Here is a 22,162-nt window from a genome sequence, read left to right as displayed (position 1 = left end):
TTCCTGTACACCAAGGTTGTCGGGTAGAGTTAGGGAGGTCTAGCAAGGTGAATCGAGTAGAGTCAGGCTGCGTCAAGATGAGTTGTTAATTTGTGTGAGAGATTGTGTCCCAATTAATATCGTGCAAAGGTGATAAGTGCACGTTAGGGTAGGAACAGGAGTTTGCTTTTGGATGGGAAGGCGGGCGAGACGAAAAAGGAATACCTAGTGAGTTATATGTATCGGTTTGACGAGATGTTTCAAGAGACGATTTACGAGATTTTTGGGGATTGTCGGAGAGACAAGTCCTGTTTGCCCGTGAGCACATGAAGGACATATGGAGGTGGCTGACTGTTGTAATTATGAATGATGTGAGGCTTCGTTCCCATTATGATATTTTTGCCAGGGCTGTGAGGCAATAAGCTACCATTTGGGAGCCTTACTAGGGATCGGTACAGAGTGTGCCCAGGATTGGAACACTACCTGACACCCAGTCAGTTTGAGCCACTGTGAGGGTGTCGTCATAGCCACTAGAGGGACCCGTTGGACCCAGTTCTAGCATAGCTAGCAATGAGGATTTAGCGTACCTGGTAGATGAAGTTACCTCGGTTGCCAGAGGTGATAAGAGGAGTTCTAATCAGTATGGTTATTAAAGGGCTGTAATGAAAATGTAAGGTTGTAAATTACGAGTTTTGTAAGGATGAGAATTATGTGAGAAACATCAGGTGCAATATTTGAGGGTATTATGTAATGAGGTCGTGGTAGAATGTGACCTGGAGGTTCATGATTGAATTTTGCCAGGAGTGATACGGGAAGGTCCCACCATGTGAAAATGTGTTGTAGTAGTTCGATGGTTAATGGCAGATCCGTAGGTACCGAGATGTGTATAGGGTGTACTGAGATGGAAAACTGAAGGTTGGGTAATGTGGTAGCTTGTGGTAGTTGATGATTTAAACTGTCTGTACATATTTAGACTGGAGATATGTAACGTAAGGAGGTGTGAAGGTAAATTAAGGTTCTGAGAGGTTTGCATTTCCTTGGAGGTTTACGGCATCAACCCTAAGTTTTAAGCGAATCTGGATGGATAACTCGGAACACTAATACAAAGTCCCAAGAGAGATCTGTGATGGGAATTCACTGGAGGGTTATTATGGACTTATGAACTTGGAGTTTACAGTGGTTATGCTGTTTGGAGATTTAGCATCACGACCTGGCTAGGGTCTGTAGGTGTTTAGTTTTCACAAGTGGAGCGGAGTACAGGTGACGTCGCGGTTGGCGTGACAAAGAGCTAAGGCTGTGAGGTTCTGTAACAAATAGGGTAAAGTAAAGGTGGTAACAGGTGTTTTAGGCTATCGTGGTGCATCCGTGATAATGTGAATTAGAAGTAAGGAAAAACCCTCTAAGCTTTGATGTGGTGGGAGATACCAAGGTGTATGGCTAGGACCGAAGTTAGTTATAGGGTTAAGTAACTGTTGGGTTTTGCTGTAAGGGTAGTAGTTGCTATGAGTACGCGCGGTGCTAATCACGGACCACTCGCCTTAGGGTCGGTTATTGACCGATTGAGGAGATGAGATTCCCCTGGGTGTTGGTCAAGTGGTACATTGACAGAAGCATGAGATGGCTTGTTATGCCAGCTAGAAGAATGTCTAACCTACGTCTTTGAGATAGCTTTGGGGAACGATTGAGTTATGATGTTGTAATGGGCGAACTATGTCGGTGTGTGTAATATGAGGGATGACGTTCTTTAAGTCGGTTAAGGTATTAGTGGTCATAACGTGGTCCAAGTGAGGTGTCGGATTGGGAGATTTGCTAGTGTAATAAGTCTAGTAGTTGGCTCAGGCTTGTGAGAACTGGAAAATGATGATATGGAATGTCTTAGATGTGATGTTGAGTAATATCATGAGAGTTGTGAGTGTATTTTGAGGACATAGATTAAACGCGAATTTCGAGGACGAAATTCTATTAAGGAAGGGAGAACTGTAATATCCCGAAATTTCGGTAATGATATTAATTATTAAATTTTGATTAATTATTAAATTTCGGCATTTGAGGATTTAAGGTAATCAAAGAGTGGTAAAAATAATACTGCTAATAATAAAAAATGTGTAAATTATGTTAACTTAATTTGAATTAATTAATTAATACATATTGATAATATAATCAAAATAATAATAATGAGTTAAGAAATTAACTTAAATTAATTAATTAATAAGTTTAATTTGTGGCTGTGCGTGTGTGCGTAGGGGTTAAGCAATTGGCCATTTTGTCAAATGAAAACAGAGAAGAACAGAGAGAGAGAGAGATCAGTGGACTGCTCGACCAAGTGAGGGAGAGATCGAAAGGGAGAGGAAGAGATTAAGAGAGTGAGAAAGAGAGATGGAACGAGGAAGAGAAGGAGCTGGTAGCCATGGAAGCTCCGTGTGAGCTCGGCCATGGCAGCCGAGCGAGGAAGCAGCAGCAGGGGGCGGAGCGACACGAGCAGCAGCGGCCAGCAGGTGCGCGGTGGCGCGCGGTGGTGCGTGGAGGCGGCAACGGAGGCCGGCAGTGGCTAGTTGTTGGAGCGCGCAGGCGCTGTGCGCGCCAAGGAAGAAGGAAAAAGAACAGGAGCACGTGGAAAGGAAAGGAGAAGAAGAAGTTGGGTGCGCAGAGCAGGGACGCAGAAGAGAAGAAGAAGAAGAAGAAGGAGAAGGAGAAGAAAATAAGAAAAGAAAAGGAAAGAAAAGAAAATAAGTGAAATAAAATGATTTTGGAATTTTTTTCGGCATGGGAAGTGATCAGGTACGTGGGTAAAAATTAGTCGAAGCATGTCATGTTTAAATTATAAATTTTTCGCGATTAAAATTAATTAATTTGAGTCCCGATTGTGTTATTTGCTAGGAAATGATTTAATTTGCATCGGGAGCTCGAGTGAGGTCGGAATCAGCTAATTTCAGGCAAGTTCCTAACCCTTTCCTCGTATTCTTCAATTCCCGTGAAAAATCCTGTGATTTCTTGTATTTTATACCCTCCCTTCGTCTGTTTCGGCTCGTTTATTAATTATAGAATTTTGGGTCGTTTGATTTAAATTTAATTTATTAAGCTGGCTTCGAGGATTTTATTAGTGTGAATTAATTTAAAATAAATACGAGACTCGTTGAGATTTTAATTGTGGTGCGCTTACGTGGGATTTTAAACGGCTAAACGAATTATATTACGCGGTTAGATTTAATTAATGCGAGCCATGGATTTATTAATCGCTATTAAACGTTTTACTTCGCAGCGGGAGTGCAAGAAAGAGAAGAAACGGCCGTGTAAAGGCAAGTTCTTAACCCTCTCTTCCTGATCTTTAATTCCCGTGGAAGACCCCGTGATTTCCTGTATTTTATCACCTCCCTTACTTTAATTCGGCTCCTAACCTTATTTGTTAAATTATTATTCATTTGTTCTAATCTAAATTAAATTCGAGGCTTCTATAATTTTATCCGTTGTGAGCCTACGGGGGTTTGTACCGCCCCCACTCCTTTCGGGAATGATGCTGAACCAGTTTGGGGACTAAGTTCCTAGACGTGAGGGTTTAATTACGATTTTATTGGATTTATTTACAGTTTTTCTCAAATTTATTTATGGTTCGGTTAGAGCTATCGAGCAGTGGGGCAAGGGTCGGTTGTTGGTGACGTTGGGGTAGACTATGGTACGGCCCTGATGTGGACCGTCGGGTGGACACCCCTAGTCACTGGCCGTTGACCGGTGCCGGGCACTGCTGACTAGCTCTGCCGGTATGTGATTTACTGTATGATTAGATACATTGTATTACTGTTCATGATTTGATATGCACATGGGTACGGGATGCATATTGGGATATCCATTTATTGAGAATGCTTGGACACGGTCATTCTAGTTTGGTTAGGTTGCATCCAGCGCGAGCATATGCATGGCGTGTGGTTTACTATGTGGGCGGAGCATGGCCTGATGCCTGGATGTATGGGCGCCTTGTATCACGTTGATGCTCATTACGCCATTGCATTTTTATGTGCATTGCATGGCTACTGATAGTTATTAGTTCTCGGACGGGAGTACCGTTCCGAGGGAGCCTATGGCTCGGTTGTCGGGAGTACCGACGGATACGGGTGACGGGAGTACCGACCCGGGATTGCGCGCGCAGGTTTGTGGAGACATTTGTTGCCTTTCAGGACAGCGGCAGGTTGGTATGGGACTTGGGTGCCAAGTGTCTTATGTGGGCCCCAAGGACCGGTATGTGCTTTTATTTTGTTATGCTATTGAGCTGTTGTGTTGTAGCGTCTCATGGCTTGTGTGTACCTGGGGGTTTATTTTGGGAAGAGTTTTTTGGTTATACTCAGCCTACAGCCTTTCTTTTCCTTATGCTTGCTGAGTCTCTCGACTCACCTTGCTTTCCATCATTCCAGGTAGTGGCGGCGTGGGCCATAGCAAGGGAGTCAACTTTAACGGCAGAGTCGGTGTGGTGTACAGGCAGTCTCGTCAATCCCTGTCAACTCTGATGATTGTGTAGGGTCTACTCTATTATTTTCTACTGTGCCAGGTGTTTTCTCGAGTCTTGTGTATTTCGGCACAGGAGTTTGTGTTTGTTTATTTATCTTGTGACCGCTGTGTTAGCGGGGTACCCGTAGTGTATGCATGTGTTTTTCTTCGCTTCCGTTGCTCTCATCTTTGAGTATGCATGCCGGGGTGGTTTTTGTCTCGTGTTTCTTTATTTTTCTCCTCCCGTAGGCGCTTTCGTTCGGGTAGTCCGAGTGCTTGGGATATCCGGGCGGGGGTGCTTACATATCCTACCTTGTTCAAATCTTGCTTCAGAGCCCTTCCTGCTTCCAGATCTCAATTATTGTATTTTTTGCTACAACAAACCCATTGTTGTACGCCAAACAGATTATGGTGCATTCCGAGGTATTTATGTGAGTTTTCGAAATGTGAGGGATATGATTTCTTAGACAACTTTTTAAATTAGCAATGTTATTTGACTTTGTTATTATATGAAATTATTAATTATTAACTCAATTAAAAATGTAAAGATAACAAATAATTTTATATTATTATTTTATGCTCAAGATTTTCTTTTATTAGTTATGAAACATATCACAACAAAAAATTGAAATATATGCTTTGTAGAGTTGGGTAATATTTGAATTATAATTAATTATGTTGAACCTCCCAAACATTCCTTTATTTTTTCTTTTTATCAATATAGGGTAAGTTGAATATTAAAAATATCACATATAATTGAGATTAGACTCAACCTTTGGTCTACCTACGAGATTAAGCATGACAACTTATGATACTAGTAGTATATTTGCTAGGATTTTATGATTGTATAATTAATCTATTTACGACATGAGATTACACTAAATTTAGAAAAATGTGTTGAACACTCTTAAGACTCAAACACAAGATTTTAATCTCATCGACACAAATATCTACCATTAAGATATATTTCCAAAGTGTTCTTTCAATACAAGACTTTCCATAAAGATAAGTCGCACAATTTAATGATGAATCAATAATTATTCAGAATTGAATTTTGTCCAATTGTTCATGTTGAGCCAACTTGTTCATATTAATTAAGTTTTGATGATTAACAAAAATATTTTTATAATATAAATGTATTTCTTTCTCATATAAAAAAATAAATTTATTTTGAATTAAAAGTGGGTACAAAGAGTAAATTTATTTTGAATTAAAGGTATATTATCTTTATAAATGTTTCTTACTTTTGATTATTTATGTCTCAAAAGTTTATGTTTGAATTTTTATTTATTGATAAATACCTTTATTACTTATGTAAAAAGTATATTTATTTTGAATTAAAGGAGAATTACTTTTAGACATGTTTTCTCTTTCTCATACAAAAAGTAAATTTATTTTAAATTAAAGAGAATTAGTTTTAGACATGTTTTCTCTTACTCATGTAAAAAGTAAATTTATTTTTAATTAAAGGAGATTGTTTTTAAACATATTTTCTTATTTTAATCATTTATGTCTCAAAAGTTTATATTTGAATTTTCAAATCTTAATTTCTTATGTAAAAAGTAAATTTATTTTGAATTAAATGTGATACATGTTTTCTTATTGTTTGATAAAGTCTAAACATTTTTTGAATTTCAAATTTCATATTAATCATTTCTTTAGTGGCTAAAATGCTTATAAATACCCTCAAACTCATTTGTTGAGAATCAATTGCACATATTGCACATCCAAATCTTCCAAAAGCTCTCAAGCTAATTTTCAAACATTCCAAAACTCTCAAAAATTCATTGTTCATCCACCGAAGAGTCACAAAGCAATAAGAGAAAAAGAGATCGCAAAGCCGAATCCGATCTTCTCTATTCAAACTGAGGTTACTATTTATTTATTTATTTAAATATTATTATCTTGTATAATTTGTTTTTAATTGCTTATTTTGTCCAAGTGTGGACAAATTATTTGTAACATTTAAATTATTATTGAGTATTGTATAGGTTTCCTATATCCGTTAAAATCTAAGTGAATCTAGTTTCTAATATAAGTTAGGGAGAACATTTTGGCATAGTGGTTGCCTAGAACCCATTGTAATCTAGGTGTGTATCTAGTTTCCAATGTGAGTTAATGTGGAAATCTTGATGATTTGATTTAGTGGAACCTCAGTGGTGGTTAGAATTTGGAAGAGTGGACTAGGTGTATGTGAAGACACCGAACCACTATAAACTGTCTTCTGCCTCATTGTATTTATTTTTGTTATATCTTGTGGCTTACATTTATTATTAATCTCAAATATAATTTATTATATTTATCAAATATATATTTTTCAATAAAATCATTAATCAATAATATATATATATTTTTTAGATTCAAGAATATTTAGTAAAATTAAGAAAAATTGTAATCACTCAATTCACACCCATTCTTGAGTGACCATACTCTAAGGGACTAACAGTATAAAATTATCTCACTTCTTTGAAAAATTACTTATTGTTATAGTAGAAACAAAACAATCCCTCTAGATTTTCTCAACCTAATGAATCGTAAAAAATCACTCATCACCTCCAAGAACACAAATGATAAAATAAGAATAATGAAACACATAGAGAACAATGAGATTTATCCTATTCAGGTCCAAATTTTGGGACCTACGTCCATACTGATGAAGCCTTTTTTCAATCCACTATCTTGAAGCAAATATTAGGATGATTACATAGAATACTTGAATCCAAACCCAACTCATATACTCTGGAAGCTAACTGGATTCCCTGATATTACAAAACGTGTCCGTATCTCTACTCTCAATCGATCCCAACTCACAAGATAATAACAGATAAATTGTCTCAGAATGAAACACATCCATTGTCTAACCCCACGATTCCTATTTATAGACTATAGGGCCGTGAATTACAATTGTCTAACAACCTGATTGCCTGACCGAAAATAACTAAATACCTAAATCGGTCAGTTGCCTTTCTAGAAACATGCCTTTTAGAAGAATACTTATTATAACCCTAAAACATAAAAGAAACATACAGATGCAGGCATACAAAATTTTACATAAAATTCTAATCTAGTACAAATAGCATAACACTCCACATAAAAAAAATATTCAAATGCAAAAAGTTTTTAAATACAAATTGAAAAGTTGCATTTTCAATCTTTTTAAAATTTGACTAAACTGAAAAAATTCCTAAAACCAGTTGTTCAAAAGCTTTTCAAATTTTCTCTCCTTGTTCTATAAAACAAATTATACAAAAAGAAATCTCTCTCTCTCTCTCTCAAACATATGATCTAATTTTTTAATTAAAAATTAATTTTTATACTCTTAATTATGCATTTTTTATTGAAAATTTAAAATAAAATATTTATAAAATGGTAAATTATGGTATATATTACAAGAACGTCCCTTATAATTTAAAAAAATTAAGGAGACATTTGATGAGGTTTAAAGTCAGCACTAGCCAAGGTCTTTGTCATTAAAAAGTAACAGTTAAATGTTTGAAAATGTCAAGAATGCCCTTCTACTTACAAATCTCTCTCTCTCTGTCTCTCGTTGAATGGTGCTAGTACTTTTTTTCCTAACAATTACAATGATATTAGTAGTATGTTACACGCGCACACATATATATTTGAAGAACCCAAATCGATTACTATTATTCTTTGATTGAAAAAGTTCTTATTTATGAATTATATTGTCTCATTTTTCTTTCTTTTCATATTTCTTTCAAATCAAAACATCAAATTCAGATTCTTTGTAAAACAAGAATTGAGATCGATTTGCCCTTAGGACATAGCACGTGTGGTTGCGGGGTGGTAAATTGGTGCCAAGGATCCAGGTTTAAACCTGGCCAGCCGCAGCGTGAGATTTCTGCTCCTCTGGGGTGGGATTTTTGTGGGTAGTCAGTACTGGACCTCTCGTTGATCGTGGTCGACGTGTACCTGATTAACCTTCTCCTTAGCGTAGGGTAGTTGGAGGGCCCTTAAGGTGAGGAATTTCACCTTATGGTGCCAAGAATTGAGATCGGTTCTTTTGATTTGAAGTGAAAGAGAAAAGACAGAGACAAAGGAGGGTTGGGGAGAGAAATAAGGGAAACAAAAATTAAGAGTTAAAAACGTCATTTTCACTTTTTTTTTTAGTGAAATAAATTTCTATAAATTTTTAAAGTAAGAGTAAAATCTGTGTAATAATGGCAAATTTTAAGGGGTTAGTGAATTTGGGCTTTAGGGCGTTTAATTTTAAGATTTGTGGTTTGGGTGATCCAGTGGGGGTGGGGGAAAGAGAACAGTGAGGGGGAAGCGCTCGAGCTCGAATCTGCGGAAAAAGCAATCTAGAGAGAGAGAGAGAGAGAGAGAGGAACATGCTTGTCGCGAGCCTGATGAAGAAGATCTCGTAGTAATCGCATCTCGTACGAGGAAGAGGAATTCCGCTGTTCTTTCTATCGTCTTCGTGTTTGCACAGAGAGAGAGAGAGAGCAGTATTTTCTGCGGAGGTTCGAGCTCGGGGTTTTGGGTGCATCTAAGCAGAACCTCTCCTTTTCTGCTGTACGTAATTCCATTCTCTCCCAACAGATCGATCTCTCTCTCTCTCTCACATATATATATATTTATATGTTATTCGTAATCTTCCATTGCGTCTGTTTTATTGATTGTTGTAGGGGAGAACAGGGTTCTGCTTTAAAGATCGGATCTGAATTTTCCGGCAAGGGTTTGTGATTCGGAGCAAAATGGGGATAATGTTTACTCGCTTGTTCTCTTCGCTGTTTGGCAACAAGGAAGCTCGTATCCTTGTTCTCGGTCTTGACAATGCCGGCAAAACCACAATCCTTTGTATGGCCCTCTCATTCTGCCATTGTTGCCCCTTTTTCAGTTTTTGCATTTCTATTCGTAATTTAACGGTTCGAAACAATTCAATCTCCTGCAGATCGGCTTCAGATGGGCGAGGTCGTCTCCACGATTCCAAGTCGGCCCTCTTTCCTGTTCTTTTTATGTTTGCATGATCTTTCTTTCTTTGCCGTTAAAATCTAGCCAAAAAGGCATCCGGCTAGAGTTTTTATCAAAAGGTTCCCGGGGCACAGCAGCTCCTGGAGGCCTTCCATAATCGATTCTTCATTTGCAATTTGATTAAATCAATTAAAAATTCAAAAGTTAGTTAGTGCATTTACTGCATTTTATCACCAGTGAAAGTCTTGGTACTTATACCGGACAGGGGCAGCTGTTATAGTTTAGCCATATAGGGCTTGTGAATTGATTCTCTGTTCATATATTTTGATGCAGCAATTGGGTTTAATGTGGAAACTGTGCAATACAACAACATAAAGTTTCAAGTTTGGGACTTGGGTATGCCGCCTTATTTCTTGATGACTTCATTAACTTTTACATTACCAGAAATACTATGTCATTGCAATTGTTTTCCTATTTTCGTCCCAAAACTGGTGCTGAATGAATGTCTAGCTGCTTCGCCTTGGGCATGGCTGTTAGTTTAAGTTTGGGAGTTATAGCACTTTCTGAGCGATCAGTAGATGATTGTTGCAACGAGATTCATGTGTCATGGTTCATTGAAGATTTAAGATCTTAACTTGTTGGAATCTGTTTAAGCAAGCCACATACTGGAACTAGATTACCAGGAATTGATGGCTTACTGAAAGTATTAGCTATGGATTCTTTGTTCGTACTCATTAGGTCTATTACATGTCTGTGAGCAATGCATTGAAATAGGAGACCATGAAAATTGAAAAATTAGGAGAGCTTTTGAGTGCACAGAGAGATTGATTTTTTCTTTTGAAGGAATATATAATCTCTTATCTTTTGGTAGTTGAAGATGTACTCTCCTTTTAGTTTGTTAGCTCGAAAATTAGGGAATTTTTGGGATACATGGAGATTGTTTTTGTTTAAAGGGAGTAGCAGAAAGTTATCAAATTTTTATGGGGATGCATTAATTCATAACCCCTGCATAGGCACTTTTACTAGAAATAGCTCTTAATGAGTTTTTTGTTGAAATTGATGGATACCTCATTGATCAAGGCCTACAAAATGAAAATCACAAAGACTTCTAATCCTAAGCCATGTGGCCCGTATCCATGTTGAACACATGACTTAGCTTTTGTTGTTCACATGTATGTCTTCTTTATGCCCATTTCCATATTTGTATTTGTTAGATTAAGGTCAATTTTCAGTTGCTTGTTTGGATTGTACTCTTGTATGGTGTTGCTTATTCTTGCTTTGTACCCCATCTAGGTAACATGGTCACAAGAGTTTCTATTACTATTTTCTTTGTTATAAAAAGAAAAGTCTATTATCAAACTCATGAACATCAATCCTTACTGTTTAAGCATGGTTCTGACCATCCTTATGATTTATGTGAGACTGTGAGGGTACTTTCTTTGAATACTGTAAATGCACACGTTTCTTCTTTTCATCCCGTTTTATTTGTATGCAAACTAGGATATAACATGGTAATTGCCTACTATTTTGGTTAGCTAAGAATGACTTTGTTTTGTTTTCTCATTTGATTTTTCTTCTGATTGTCATGTTTTTGGTGACACAGGTGGACAGACAAGTATAAGGTAATTTTCCTAATTTTCTTCTATTTTATTTTTTATTTTTTATAACTTATTCACTTATGCATTTCTTTTATCTTATAACTCCATTTGGCTTGACATATTATCTGACATGCAGATCTGTTTGTTGTTGCTATTTTTGCTTATTCTATAGAATGATTGGCATTTGCAGGAATCTAGACCAACCCAACATGATCTGCTTTAATGACTTAAATAATCATGTATTGACTTTAATTAACTTATTAATGATGAAACCATTGACAATTTCTTGATATATTCTACTTCTCTTCCGTGTTTTTCATCTGTCTTTGATTTCTAATGTTGTGACAGGCTATGGATATTTTAGGATTTGAGATGCTGCCAAAATTTTACTTAAACATAAAGTAGCCAGCAGCTTGCATGCTGGATGATGTTATCTATGGGCTAGTTCTTTTCAGATTTCATTCGAGAAGTGCCTGTACAGTTTAATGTGTTAAAATTGCCATTGTGGAGGGTTTCTCCTGTATTAAATGATATCATGTTTGATTTTATAAGCCCTTTGCATTTTGCTAGTTTTCCATGTGTTCTGGGAACTTAAAGGGGAGTTAGTTGCTTCCCTTTCATTGTCATTGCCATCTCTGCCATGTGTACATGTACTCACATCTTTAATCTACTTAACCTGATTCCTCTACTTAGAGAAAAAGTGAGATTGTGTGCTTGTTGCTAAATACATAGATACTTTTGATTACCACAGGCCTTACTGGAGGTGCTATTTTCCTAATACTCAAGCCATAATATATGTTGTTGACTCAAGTGACACTGATAGGCTTGTCATTGCTAAAGAGGAGTTTCATGCGATCTTGGAGGTATGCATAGATGTTTGATCTTTACACACAATAATTTTTTCACTAGAGAAGGTTGTGAAAAAATGTGAGTACTGCCCTTCTTTGCCTTACTGCATGGTAGGCATTCATCGCATTTCAGATTTCCAAGATATTCTGTTTAAGCATCAGTTTTGCAGTAGTTGATGATAAGGGCCTTAGGATATGAAATATTAATGTACATTTGTATAATAGCAGTTTGCTATTGGGAAGAAAGTAATGATTTCAGAAAGTATTCCCTTTTAAGGTAATCTTTGGGGCAAGATGTGAGTAATGGTAGCAATTGTCTTTGTGGTTTTGGTGTGCAATACACTGTAGCGCAATGGTGGCATAAGCTGGAAGCTTGAATTTTTTTTTTATTCTTGGACAACTTATAAAATCTTACTCTTTCTTTTTGTACATGTAATTAAATATCTTTTTTTTTGGGGGGGGGGGGGGGGGGGGGGGGGTTGAAAATGGACTCTGTAAAATTCATTTCATTAATGAGAAGTCATTTAATATGTTTATTTAAGGGTAAATTACCAAAAAATACTAACTATTTATAGCATTTTCAATAGCCCTACCGAACCTTGTAAATTGTTTTAATTTTATGCTACCATCACATTCCATCTAATTTCACTGTTATATAATGATGTGGATATATATAATCAAAATACTAAAGCTAATCTTGCTAATAAATAATTAGCAACCCTTGCTATTAACACACACACACATAGAGAGAGAACAGCAGAAATCACCACCAACCCAACACTGTTGAGGTCAAAGGAGAAACCTCTGAAGTGAAGGAAGACTTGCTGTGTATAGCTGTCATCCACTGCATTTGGCCATTGCTGAAGAGTTTGCAGAGCCTCTGTGAGAATCTCAGTGAAGAAGCTGCTGTGAGAAGTACAGAGAAGCCCCTTTTGTCACCATCCATAACCAGAAAGAAGGAACCACTTTGTCAGAAATCTGTTCCAGCCATCAGCCACCATCAATAGCTCTTGTTGTGGCCATTGACGCTGCTGGAGAAGAGGCACCAGTCATTACAGATAGGGGGAGAAGGGGGCACGAAGATTTCAGACCTGTCTTTGCTGCTGTTGTTGCTGCCTGTGAGGAGAGAGATTGAGAGACCCACCAGTGTCATGAGAAAGGAGAAGGCTGTGTGATGTTCACCACTGGTGCTCTTTGCTGCTGGTTTTGTGCAAAGATTGGAGAATGGAGAAAACCAGAGGAGATTCTTGCTGGTCCTGTCGCTGAAACAGGCCATCTGAGAATCTGATGATAGGAGACCTCAACACCACAAGCACCAGATGTTGCCGACACCACTGCATCTCTGCCATCCACTGTCACCAAGGAATCTTCAATATGAAATCAGCGCTTCTGTCATCCACTGTTTGATGATGACCCTAATGGATGTTGTTGTAGTTGGCCATCTGTCGTTCATTTGTAAGGAGATTAATTTCCTGTGTGAAAGTGAATCTTCTTCGATGGAAGAGATGGCCACAAGTTGTCTGAAAATAGAAGAGGAAGTGCAAGAAAGAATGTTGCTGGGTTTGTGAAAGTGGTGACATATCTTCTTCTCTCTCATGTGTCAAGGATTAGTGTACTAATTAGTCAGCTCGATTTTAATATTTTGATAATATAATCTATGTCATTATTTAATGGTGAAATTGGATGGAAGGTGGTGGCAGATAAAATTAAAACAACTTACAAAGTTCAATAGGGCTATTGAAAAAATTTAAACACATTCTAATTTCTAAAATTGAAAACATGGTAAAAGTTCAGTATTTTTTTGGTAATTTCCCCTTAATTTAATAAGTTTATTTGATTTTTTCTTAGGGAGAGGGAAAGAGAGGTGAGGATGATTTTTTGCTAAACCTTGGAACTTCATTGCAAAAGAGTTCTTTCCCTTTGTTGGAGTAACTCTTAATGTGGTCTAGCCAAAACAATAGGCTAAAATGTAACCCCCCAAAAAAAAAGATATCCAAAAAAAACAATAGGCTAAATATCTTTTTTTTTTCCTTCTCCTTTTTCTCTGTTTGTCTTTTTGATGATTCTGCTTATTCATGTATTAGAAGAGATTGCTACCCTGGCCATAATGTCACCACTAGGACTATAATGGACTACTACACCTTTTAAGGCAATAGGTGTGAATTTTAGTCCTTCGTTAGGGTGTAATGAGATCAGAACATGCCAGATCTGTAGCAGAACAGTTTTTATCTGTTGCGTAATGGTTTCAGCCATTTTAAGTGTGACCTGAAATTTTATTACACAAGCTTACTTTTTTTCTATCTTATTTCAGGAAGAAGAATTGAAAGGTGCTATTGCACTCATTTTTGCAAACAAACAGGTTCATGTCTATTCTCCCCCCCCCCCCCCCCCCCCCTTCCTCTTCCCACCTGCCTTTCTCTTGTTTATTTACTATGAATCAGAGAAAAAAAAAACTTGAGACATAAAGTTGTTCCCATCACATGGATGTGAAATTTGGCCATTGCATGATATCAATATGTTGGAGCAGAAATTATTTACTCCTGGAACAAAATGTCCTGAACTTGTGGTTTTTCTTTTCATTTCCTTGGTCCACAGGATATTCCTGGTGCACTTGATGATGCTGCAGTGACTGAGTCCTTAGAGTTGCACAAGATAAAAAACCGCCAATGGGCTATTTTTAAAACTTCTGCAATAAAAGGAGAAGGCCTATTTGAGGGTTTGGACTGGTAAGCTTGGCTATTTTTCTGAGATAGATTGTTGTTGGTTCATATATTTTTCTAGACTTTGTGTTTCCATAATTGCATACAAATGTTCAGCATCCTTAAATACTGTATATGTAGTACATGATTTGTACTTTGATTGGCACTTTTAATCAAATATTATTCAACAATAATCTCAAAGTTCATTTTGGTTTCTTCAATTCAGAAAATTTAAGAACACAGGATCCCATACAACTAGTTAGTGTAAATTTATACACACACGTGGTGAATTTCAGGATCTCTGTTCTGCTTGATTGCTGCTTTTTATGCCTTGTTGAAGTAGTTGCTTGTCTATATAGGCTGAGCAATACACTCAAATCAGGAGGCAGCTAAGCGAACTGCTTTGCTAGAAGAGAGAAAGCTGGTGCTGCCCTGGGAAAAGCCAAACTGAAAGGTGTGACACTATTTACTTGGTGCTTGTCGTCTGTGCTTGAGATTTTAGAGATGGATGCAGCTACTTCATGTTGCTGACTTTTGGAGTGAACTACTAATATAGATGTTAATTTTACTAGAGATGCAATGATTGGCCCATTTTTCCATGCTTCAGATTTTCTCTTTTTTTTAGTGCTTCAACTTGTCCTCTTTTTGAGACCAGAAACTCACCACAGTAATCCATTTGATCTTCCTATTAGAAACTATCATGTATCATTATTTGTTTCTTTCCATTCATAGCCACTGGGCATGTCTTCCATTAACTAAAGTTGCTAGCCTTTTCATTTTGGCATATTGACACGAAACTGTGTTTACTTGGAGATCCAAAATTTTTATGCTATCATTCCAGACATTGTGGAAATTGTAGCTATCTGAGATGATCAACAGGACTAATGTGCATGAGAAATGAGATAAAAGGTTAATCTTTAACTGTGACATAGCTGCTAGATTGTAACATCAATACAACGCAATAGGGATCCAGAGATGTTTGACATTTTAAGTAAGAATAAGGTTTATGTAAGGCATGTTTGGAATACTCATTCAAATTCTAAATATTTCAAGTTCATATTTCTTCAGTTTTAATATTTCTGAGTTGATTCATGTGAGAAACTCTGCTTCAAACCTGAGTTTCCTACTACATGGAAACAATGGTGCAATACATTCATATAAACACGCCAAATACACAGCAAACACTCTCTTCTTTATCTCACACCATTTTTCTGTCTCCATATCCCTTGTAAGGCCTTTTCCCCCTCTGCACATCCATGGCTCCAAACACCCCATAGGCACTGCTTTCTTCGTAAGGAGTAGCAGCACCTTCATCTTCACTAGCCTGATCCAAGGCCATGAAGTTTTCCTCATATCTTATACTCTCAATTCTCATCTGCATTCCCCCGCCTCTTGGATCATACCCTTTCAAAAGTCCAACCACTTCTTTCATCTTAGGCCTCGTCTCTGGTTCCCTTTGCACGCACAGTGCAGCCACGTGGATCGCTAGTTTCAGCTGGTTCTCATCAAAGTTCCCCCTGAGCCTCGGATCAGCCAGATCCATGAACTTCCCTTTGGCAATCAGAGGCTCAGCCCATTTGGTTATGGTCCTCTTAATGCCACCCCGGAGCTTCTCTATCGGCTTTCTTCCTGTAACGAGCTCCAGTAGAAGAACTCCATAGCTGTAAACATCACAGCTCTCGGAAACCTTTCCCCACATGGCATATTCTGGTGCTAAGTATCCTAATGTGCCCCGAACCCGGGTAGTCATGTGGCTTACACCCTCTGGAATCAGCTTTGCGAACCCGAAATCAGCAACCAGTGGCTCAAAATTTGCATCCAACAGCACGTTACTTGCCTTTATGTCTCTGTGAATAATGTGGGGGGTAACCTGATGATGCAAATACCTGACATTGATATAGAACAACTGGGTTAAACCTTAAGGTTAAATTCCTCAAAAAAGACATGTTTTCTAGTCATAGGTTGAAGCTTACAGAAGGCCTTCAGCAGAGCCAATGGCGATTTTCATTCTTCTCTTCCAATCTAAGAGCCTTTTGTCAGCAAACTGGCCATGGAGATGAGAAAGCAAGCTTAGATTTGGCATGTAATCATACACAATGAGCCTTTGTTCAGCATCAGCACAATAGCCCCTGAGACCCAACAAGTTCTTGTGTTGCACCCTTCCAAGAACTTCAACCTCCACTGCAAATTCCATCTCTGCTTTTGAGTTCATTGATTTCAGTTTCTTCACTGCTATCTGCACATTGAAACAAATTAAAAAAAAAAAAGCATTTAGATCGTTGGCCGTATACTTTTGTGATTGACTATATGAATTCTAATTCGTCAATCATCTCTATCCACCCCCTCATCTTTTGTAACGCCTTTTATAACTCATATTATACCTAAATGTCTTCTATTAAGTTTTTTCAGTCTTCTTACCTATTTTGCTTTACTAGATCTTTCATTCTCTTGATAGGAGGAGCTCCTATTGATATCCTTATCAAATCATCTTAATCGTGTCTTATGTATCTTATCTTTTATAAAAACCACTCTGACCTAGTTATGAATACCCCTGATTCTAATTTTATGTTTTTTTGTATGGTGGTGATTTAGATGCGTACCTGAAGGCCATCGGAGGTTTTTCCCCAGTAGACACTTCCAAAGCCTCCTTCACCAAGCTTATTATTCTCACTGAATGCATTAGTAGCTGCATGCAACTCCTTGTATGTGAATATTCTCCAAGAACTGTTGCCTCCATTGATGATCGCTCTGCAAACATAAACCCAACTTTTAGGTTTCTGCATGCATTTATAAGCATCGACCACACACACACACACACGCACATATATATATATGAGTTGATGCAGAGGGTTGCAGTTTACGTACCCTTCTTCAACCTTGTGGGGAGCGCAGCAACTCGAGGATGCTCCCATTGCTGTTGTGGCTATGGATGCCAATATTGTTAAGTTCTGGGATGCTTCCTTATTTATTAGCCAAGCAAGCATATATATAGCTTGTTCTAAGCTAAACTTGCTCAGCTAATGCCATTTGGCCAATTCATATGCATTGCCAGCCGACCTTTGCCGGCTGCTGCTGCTGCTGCTAGAGTTGAACACGTAAAACGAAAGGGAACGATGAAGGAACTTATATGGTACCAAAGCTATTGGTGCTTTGTATAACGGGAAGGGTGCGTAGTATAATATAAAAGGTGTGTTATATAATACGAAAAATATCTATACAATAAATATACTCTTCTTGTTGCACATCCATCAGATTTTCATGTTGGACAAAACACACAACGCCACTTTTATGTGTTGTTTAAGATACATTAGTGTCATTGGTACCGCATAATTTTCTTTTAGGGTGAATGAACTCAGCCCATGACATTTGAATAGAATCTGAATATATATAAAAAAATGCCCAATGACAACGCAATTTTGCATTAATTAATAATAGTATATTGAGAGAGAGAGTTATCAGGACGTAATCTCACAATTTAAGAATCACCTTTAATTATTAGTAAGTAGTACTTGGACAAAGATTTATGGGGGGTGTTATAATACCAACAAAATGATGAGGTTTATTAATTTAATATCATCATCACATAATTTGATGATTGCACTCTTTGTAATGAAACTATGTAAAATATTGCATTTATTATTAGAGAATTATTAGGGAAACAAAAGATTATTAGTAACATAACATCACATCATCTATTCATCCACTCTTGGAAGTGGACTTTTTAAGTCTTGCTGTGGTGAACATGTTTTTTCTTATGCTCCCATTCCTTCCTTTGTGGTGAACGTACGCTTTGTTGCATTAGATTTACTTAGTGACGTAGCAAATGTTCCCATTACATTTATATTTGTTGAAGACGGGGAGCTTTGATTTTAACACCACCGAGTTAACTTAATAGGACCCAGAGTATGTCTTCCATTAGTATTTAGAAGATAATATTTAATTGTTGTCATAATAATTGCTTCCAGCACACTATTATGTATATAATCAGAATAATCAACAATTTTGATAATATAAGTTTTAAGTTATTACAAAAAATTATGTTAACTATTTCATTTGCCAAAAGATATTTAGTAATTTACATTTGGGAAATTCTGGGAAAAGAGAGAGAGAGAGAGAGAGAGAGAGGAGAAGAGAAACTTCTACGGTGCTAAGCCCACACTAATTTAACCTGAACCTTCAATCTCTGGAAATCAAGGGAAAACAATGAAACTATATATCAAGGGACCTGATCTGCGGTCTCACGGATCTCCATGTTTCCCGTTTGTACCGGATCTCCACTTCCCTCCTCCTTCCCGGAACTGTCCCTTCCTGCGAAAGAAGTCACGCTGGAAATGCGCGTCGCCAAAAACGTCGGCTTCTCTTCCCCGGCCATTATCACCAGAACTTTCTCCTCAAACTTGGGCTTGTCGCCGGAGCTAGGGTGGCCGAGCTCGAGGTCTCTCTCGCCGGAGCGCCGGTCGTTGTCGTCGTCGTCGTCGGCGTCGATGTAGCCGGACAGCTTCCAGTAGGAGCAGGCGAGGATGAGGAGGGCGAAGGCGATGAGACCCAGCATCGCCGCCAGCCCGCCGAAGAGGTACGGCACGGGCGAGTGCCACGGCGAGCTCTGCGCCGGCGAGCTTGTGAATGGGTAGGGATAGCCGCCGCTCATCATCTTGATTTTCTTGAGGCCGGAGATGTGGGTTTGATGTGAAGTGAAAACAATGGGCTCCGGCCGCTGGATGAAGCGGCGGAAAGACAAAAGGTTATGCGGATTGGGAGGAGGAGAGAGATTGCTTGAGCTCTGGTTTTTATAGTTGTTAAAACACACTGCCTTTGGAGTTTCACAGACGACAAGCTTTCTGTTCTGTGCTTCTTTCTTTTACTCTTTCTACAAGTAATCACGTCTATATATATATATATATATATATATTATAAAGTGATGCCTATTTATACACCTTCAAGTAAAATTAAAAATTTTATCTTTAAGCGGTGGCAAGATTTACTTTAACCTCGTTCCCTTTAAACTCTCTTAGTTTTTCAAGTGATGGTGAAATTAAAGAACAGTTGGTTAATGAGTTGTCTGATAAATAGTTTGTTTATGATTTTTACTTTAATGATTTTTTCATAATACAATAAACTTTTAAAGGCTCTGTTTGGACAAAAAGTTAAACAAATGGGAAAATGAATCTTACTGTGATATAATAATAATAATAATAAAAGCAAGAGTGGATAATGGTGTGACATTATTTATTTATGAAAGTAGAGACAGTCGGGATCAAAGGGTTAGCAGCCAAACGAGGCATTAGAATCAAAGTGTCAGCAAATCTACGTACTGTACATTGGCAGGCACAGAGTCTCTGTGGCCCACCGGTACAAACTGAGGTACAGCAACAGCAAGCACACTATCTGAGTCAGCATTTGTTATTAAAATATTATCAGTAACAAAAGAAAAGAATTCTCACAACTTTTTCGTTGTGTCAGTAATTTTGTTGGGGACACTTACAGTTACGGAGGGTTGATTTTGGCTTAAAAACGGTTTTGTAAGGCAAAATAAGCATAACGTGTTAACAGTGAAGTCCACGCAACGAGCAGAGATAGCAGAGAGCAGTAGTACTATTTGGAGGATTTGTGGTTTGGTTGGCTTTTCTTTTGCCGAAATTAAGTTGGGTCTGTAACAAACAAGGGCAGTGGTGATGATGAAGGTGACGCCATTTCCCTATAACACTTCCAAAATCTGTTTCTGCCTTTCTCAAGGTAGGAGACGCAACCATTTCACTACTACTTTTTTAAACGAGTGAATAAATTAATTATGTGTTGTCACTATATATTTAAAGTATAGTAAAAGTATTGTTCGAATGCTAGATAATTAAGGAGCTACCTAGCTAGCTAGAATGCTTGATATCAAATCACAGCTTGCTAATTAATTAATTATTAAAGCTATATATTTATATATATATATACATATACATATGCAAGTAGATAATTAATTTGTGGGGAATATATGTCGTAGGGAATATTTGTGAAGAAGAAGGTCCAACACCAATAGAATAAACCCTAACCAAGAGAACATATATACATCAGAATTAATTATTAATGGCTTCAACCTCCTCTCTGTCTTCTAGAATTATCATGCATGATAAAGAGAACATCATCCTGTCTTGGGACCCCCCAAAAAACTATTGGACTCTCTCTCTCTCTCTCTCCAGTGGGAAGTTATAAAAACAGACAATATGATTGGTTATGGGGTAAAGCTTTGCATGGCAAATAACTTTTAATCATGTTCATGTTATAATATTAGGTCAGTAAATTGCACCTTGCTTGTGGAATTTATTAGGTTCACAAAGTTAGTGATGTGGTGAGTTATTTTGATAGTTTGTGAGTGATTTAAATAAATGTTAAATGTTATTATTAAATATTAAAAACTCTAATAAAATTTAAGAACTAATCGGTTCCTCAAAACTAGGGTACTTGCTCATTCATTAATTATTTGTGGATAAATAAATCAGAGCCAATAATCATGAGGTTAAGTAAAAATATAGATGATGATGTATTTTCAAAATGATAAAGAGATTTTCTTTCATTTTTAGTAAAAATGTTCTTATTCAATCTATCCCCTCTTGATACTTCAACCTTACCAGAGGATTCTGTCCTTCGGTTCACCCATGCCCCAAACTCTAATGAGAGAAAAAGGGGTGTCTGTTCTAATTTATTTTAATTATTTTATATGATGTCTTTTTTTATTTAAAAAAAAAAAAAGATTTGAGTGTTTTCCATTACATATGCATTGATGCATGTATAATACGTGCACGTTTGTTTGTAAAACTTTAGCTTAAGGAGATGGGATGGATCATTATATCAATGTCAGGCTAAATTATTTGTATTGTTATATAACATATGTTAAAATGAATAAAATAAAATTATATCAAAATATAATTAAAATATTTTCTTGACTAAAATTTGTAATTATTAAAATAAGATTAACAATTTTTTTAAATTTTTTATCAAATTAAATATTAAATTTTTTAAAAATACACTGAATGATATATACGTTATTTTTCAATATATGTTTATTTGAAGGAAGAGAAGAGATAAACATATCTAAAAAATTTCAAATGAGAAATCATGTGACTTCTTTTTTAAGACTCACTAGATAAATTTAACAAATATATTAAAAAAAATTATAATATTTTTCATATTTTATCTTTTTCGATTTATTTCTCAATTCAACACTATCTTAATAATGCAAAGCAACTACATGTTATGTAATAGAAGCTATGGTGAATAAATATGGTATTATATCTACTTGTTTATTTAAAGAAAAATTAAGAATCAATAGGTATAATAGAGCAGTGCTGGAATGTATTATACAAAGAGATCAAAAGGAAATTGAAGTGGGAGCTAAAAGAATAAATCAAGTGCCATTATGCCATTTGCAATTTTAAATTGGCAACTGTAGGGCTCATGATGTAGGAGACCGAGTTATGATAGTAATAGATATATTTATTTTTTTTTATTAAAAAGTTATGATTTTTAAATATAAATTTTCTTTTAGTAAAAGAAGAGTAAGGTTGGGTAAACAATCTTTCCATAATACTTGTTAGTAAAATAGGAATTATTGTACCTCCTCCTCCTCAGGCATGATAGACAC

At 36.8% G+C, this 22,162-nt stretch overlaps 3 protein-coding genes across 5 annotated transcripts; 1 reads left to right on the top strand and 2 right to left on the bottom strand.

Moving 5' to 3' along the window:
• The first annotated feature begins 8,690 nt into the window (after positions 1 to 8,690).
• LOC127795395 (ADP-ribosylation factor 1) lies at positions 8,691 to 17,271 on the top strand. 3 transcript variants are annotated; one of them, XR_008021788.1, is made up of 10 exons: positions 8,693 to 8,991; positions 9,105 to 9,276; positions 9,371 to 9,409; positions 9,724 to 9,786; positions 10,994 to 11,012; positions 11,740 to 11,851; positions 14,148 to 14,195; positions 14,432 to 14,562; positions 14,895 to 14,989; positions 17,128 to 17,271. XR_008021788.1 is itself a non-coding variant. In XM_052327045.1 (9 exons), exons 2-9 carry the CDS (start codon positions 9,174 to 9,176, stop codon positions 14,926 to 14,928), a joined length of 549 nt encoding a protein of 182 aa, XP_052183005.1. In that variant the 5' UTR covers positions 8,691 to 8,991; positions 9,115 to 9,173; the 3' UTR covers positions 14,929 to 15,347. The 3 variants fall into 3 exon arrangements, 2 of the variants coding, with proteins under 2 accessions (XP_052183005.1, XP_052183004.1); XM_052327045.1 differs by lacking the exon at positions 17,128 to 17,271 and having other exon boundaries at positions 8,691 to 8,991; positions 9,115 to 9,276; positions 14,895 to 15,347; XM_052327044.1 differs by lacking the exon at positions 17,128 to 17,271 and having other exon boundaries at positions 14,895 to 15,347.
• LOC127795394 (PTI1-like tyrosine-protein kinase At3g15890) lies at positions 15,544 to 17,527 on the bottom strand. The gene is made up of 4 exons (XM_052327043.1): positions 17,401 to 17,527; positions 17,136 to 17,283; positions 16,509 to 16,771; positions 15,544 to 16,421 (listed from the first exon to the last, which is right to left on the bottom strand). The coding sequence occupies exons 1-4, from the start codon at positions 17,517 to 17,519 to the stop codon at positions 15,734 to 15,736; spliced, it is 1,218 nt and encodes a 405-aa protein (XP_052183003.1). The 5' UTR covers positions 17,520 to 17,527; the 3' UTR covers positions 15,544 to 15,733.
• Positions 17,528 to 18,580: 1,053 nt separating this feature from the next.
• Positions 18,581 to 19,374, bottom strand: LOC127794497 (protein GLUTAMINE DUMPER 3-like). Its single transcript, XM_052325648.1, has one exon. The coding sequence runs from the start codon at positions 19,184 to 19,186 to the stop codon at positions 18,752 to 18,754; it is 435 nt and encodes a 144-aa protein (XP_052181608.1). The 5' UTR covers positions 19,187 to 19,374; the 3' UTR covers positions 18,581 to 18,751.
• Between the last annotated feature and the right edge of the window lie 2,788 nt (positions 19,375 to 22,162).

The sequence above is a fragment of the Diospyros lotus genome, chromosome 2 (assembly GCF_014633365.1).
Source record: "Diospyros lotus cultivar Yz01 chromosome 2, ASM1463336v1, whole genome shotgun sequence".
NCBI classification, from domain to species: domain Eukaryota; kingdom Viridiplantae; phylum Streptophyta; class Magnoliopsida; order Ericales; family Ebenaceae; genus Diospyros; species Diospyros lotus.
The sequence above is the reverse complement of the archived record's forward strand: the minus strand, read 5'-3'. Positions and strand labels throughout refer to the sequence as shown.

Coding starts and splice junctions, on each gene's coding strand:
- LOC127795395 (XM_052327045.1), top strand. CDS start 9,174: ATGGGGATAATGTTTACTCGCTTGTTCTCTTCGCTGTTTGGCAACAAG. Junction 9,410..9,723: donor GGTCGTCTCCACGATTCCAA/GTCGGCCCTCTT, acceptor ATTTTGATGCAG/CAATTGGGTTTAATGTGGAA. Junction 11,852..14,147: donor AGTTTCATGCGATCTTGGAG/GTATGCATAGAT, acceptor ATCTTATTTCAG/GAAGAAGAATTGAAAGGTGC.
- LOC127795394 (XM_052327043.1), bottom strand. CDS start 17,519: ATGCTTGCTTGGCTAATAAATAAGGAAGCATCCCAGAACTTAACAATA. Junction 17,284..17,400: donor CCCCACAAGGTTGAAGAAGG/GTACGTAAACTG, acceptor TTATGTTTGCAG/AGCGATCATCAATGGAGGCA. Junction 16,422..16,508: donor GGCTCTGCTGAAGGCCTTCT/GTAAGCTTCAAC, acceptor TATCAATGTCAG/GTATTTGCATCATCAGGTTA.
- LOC127794497 (XM_052325648.1), bottom strand. CDS start 19,186: ATGATGAGCGGCGGCTATCCCTACCCATTCACAAGCTCGCCGGCGCAG.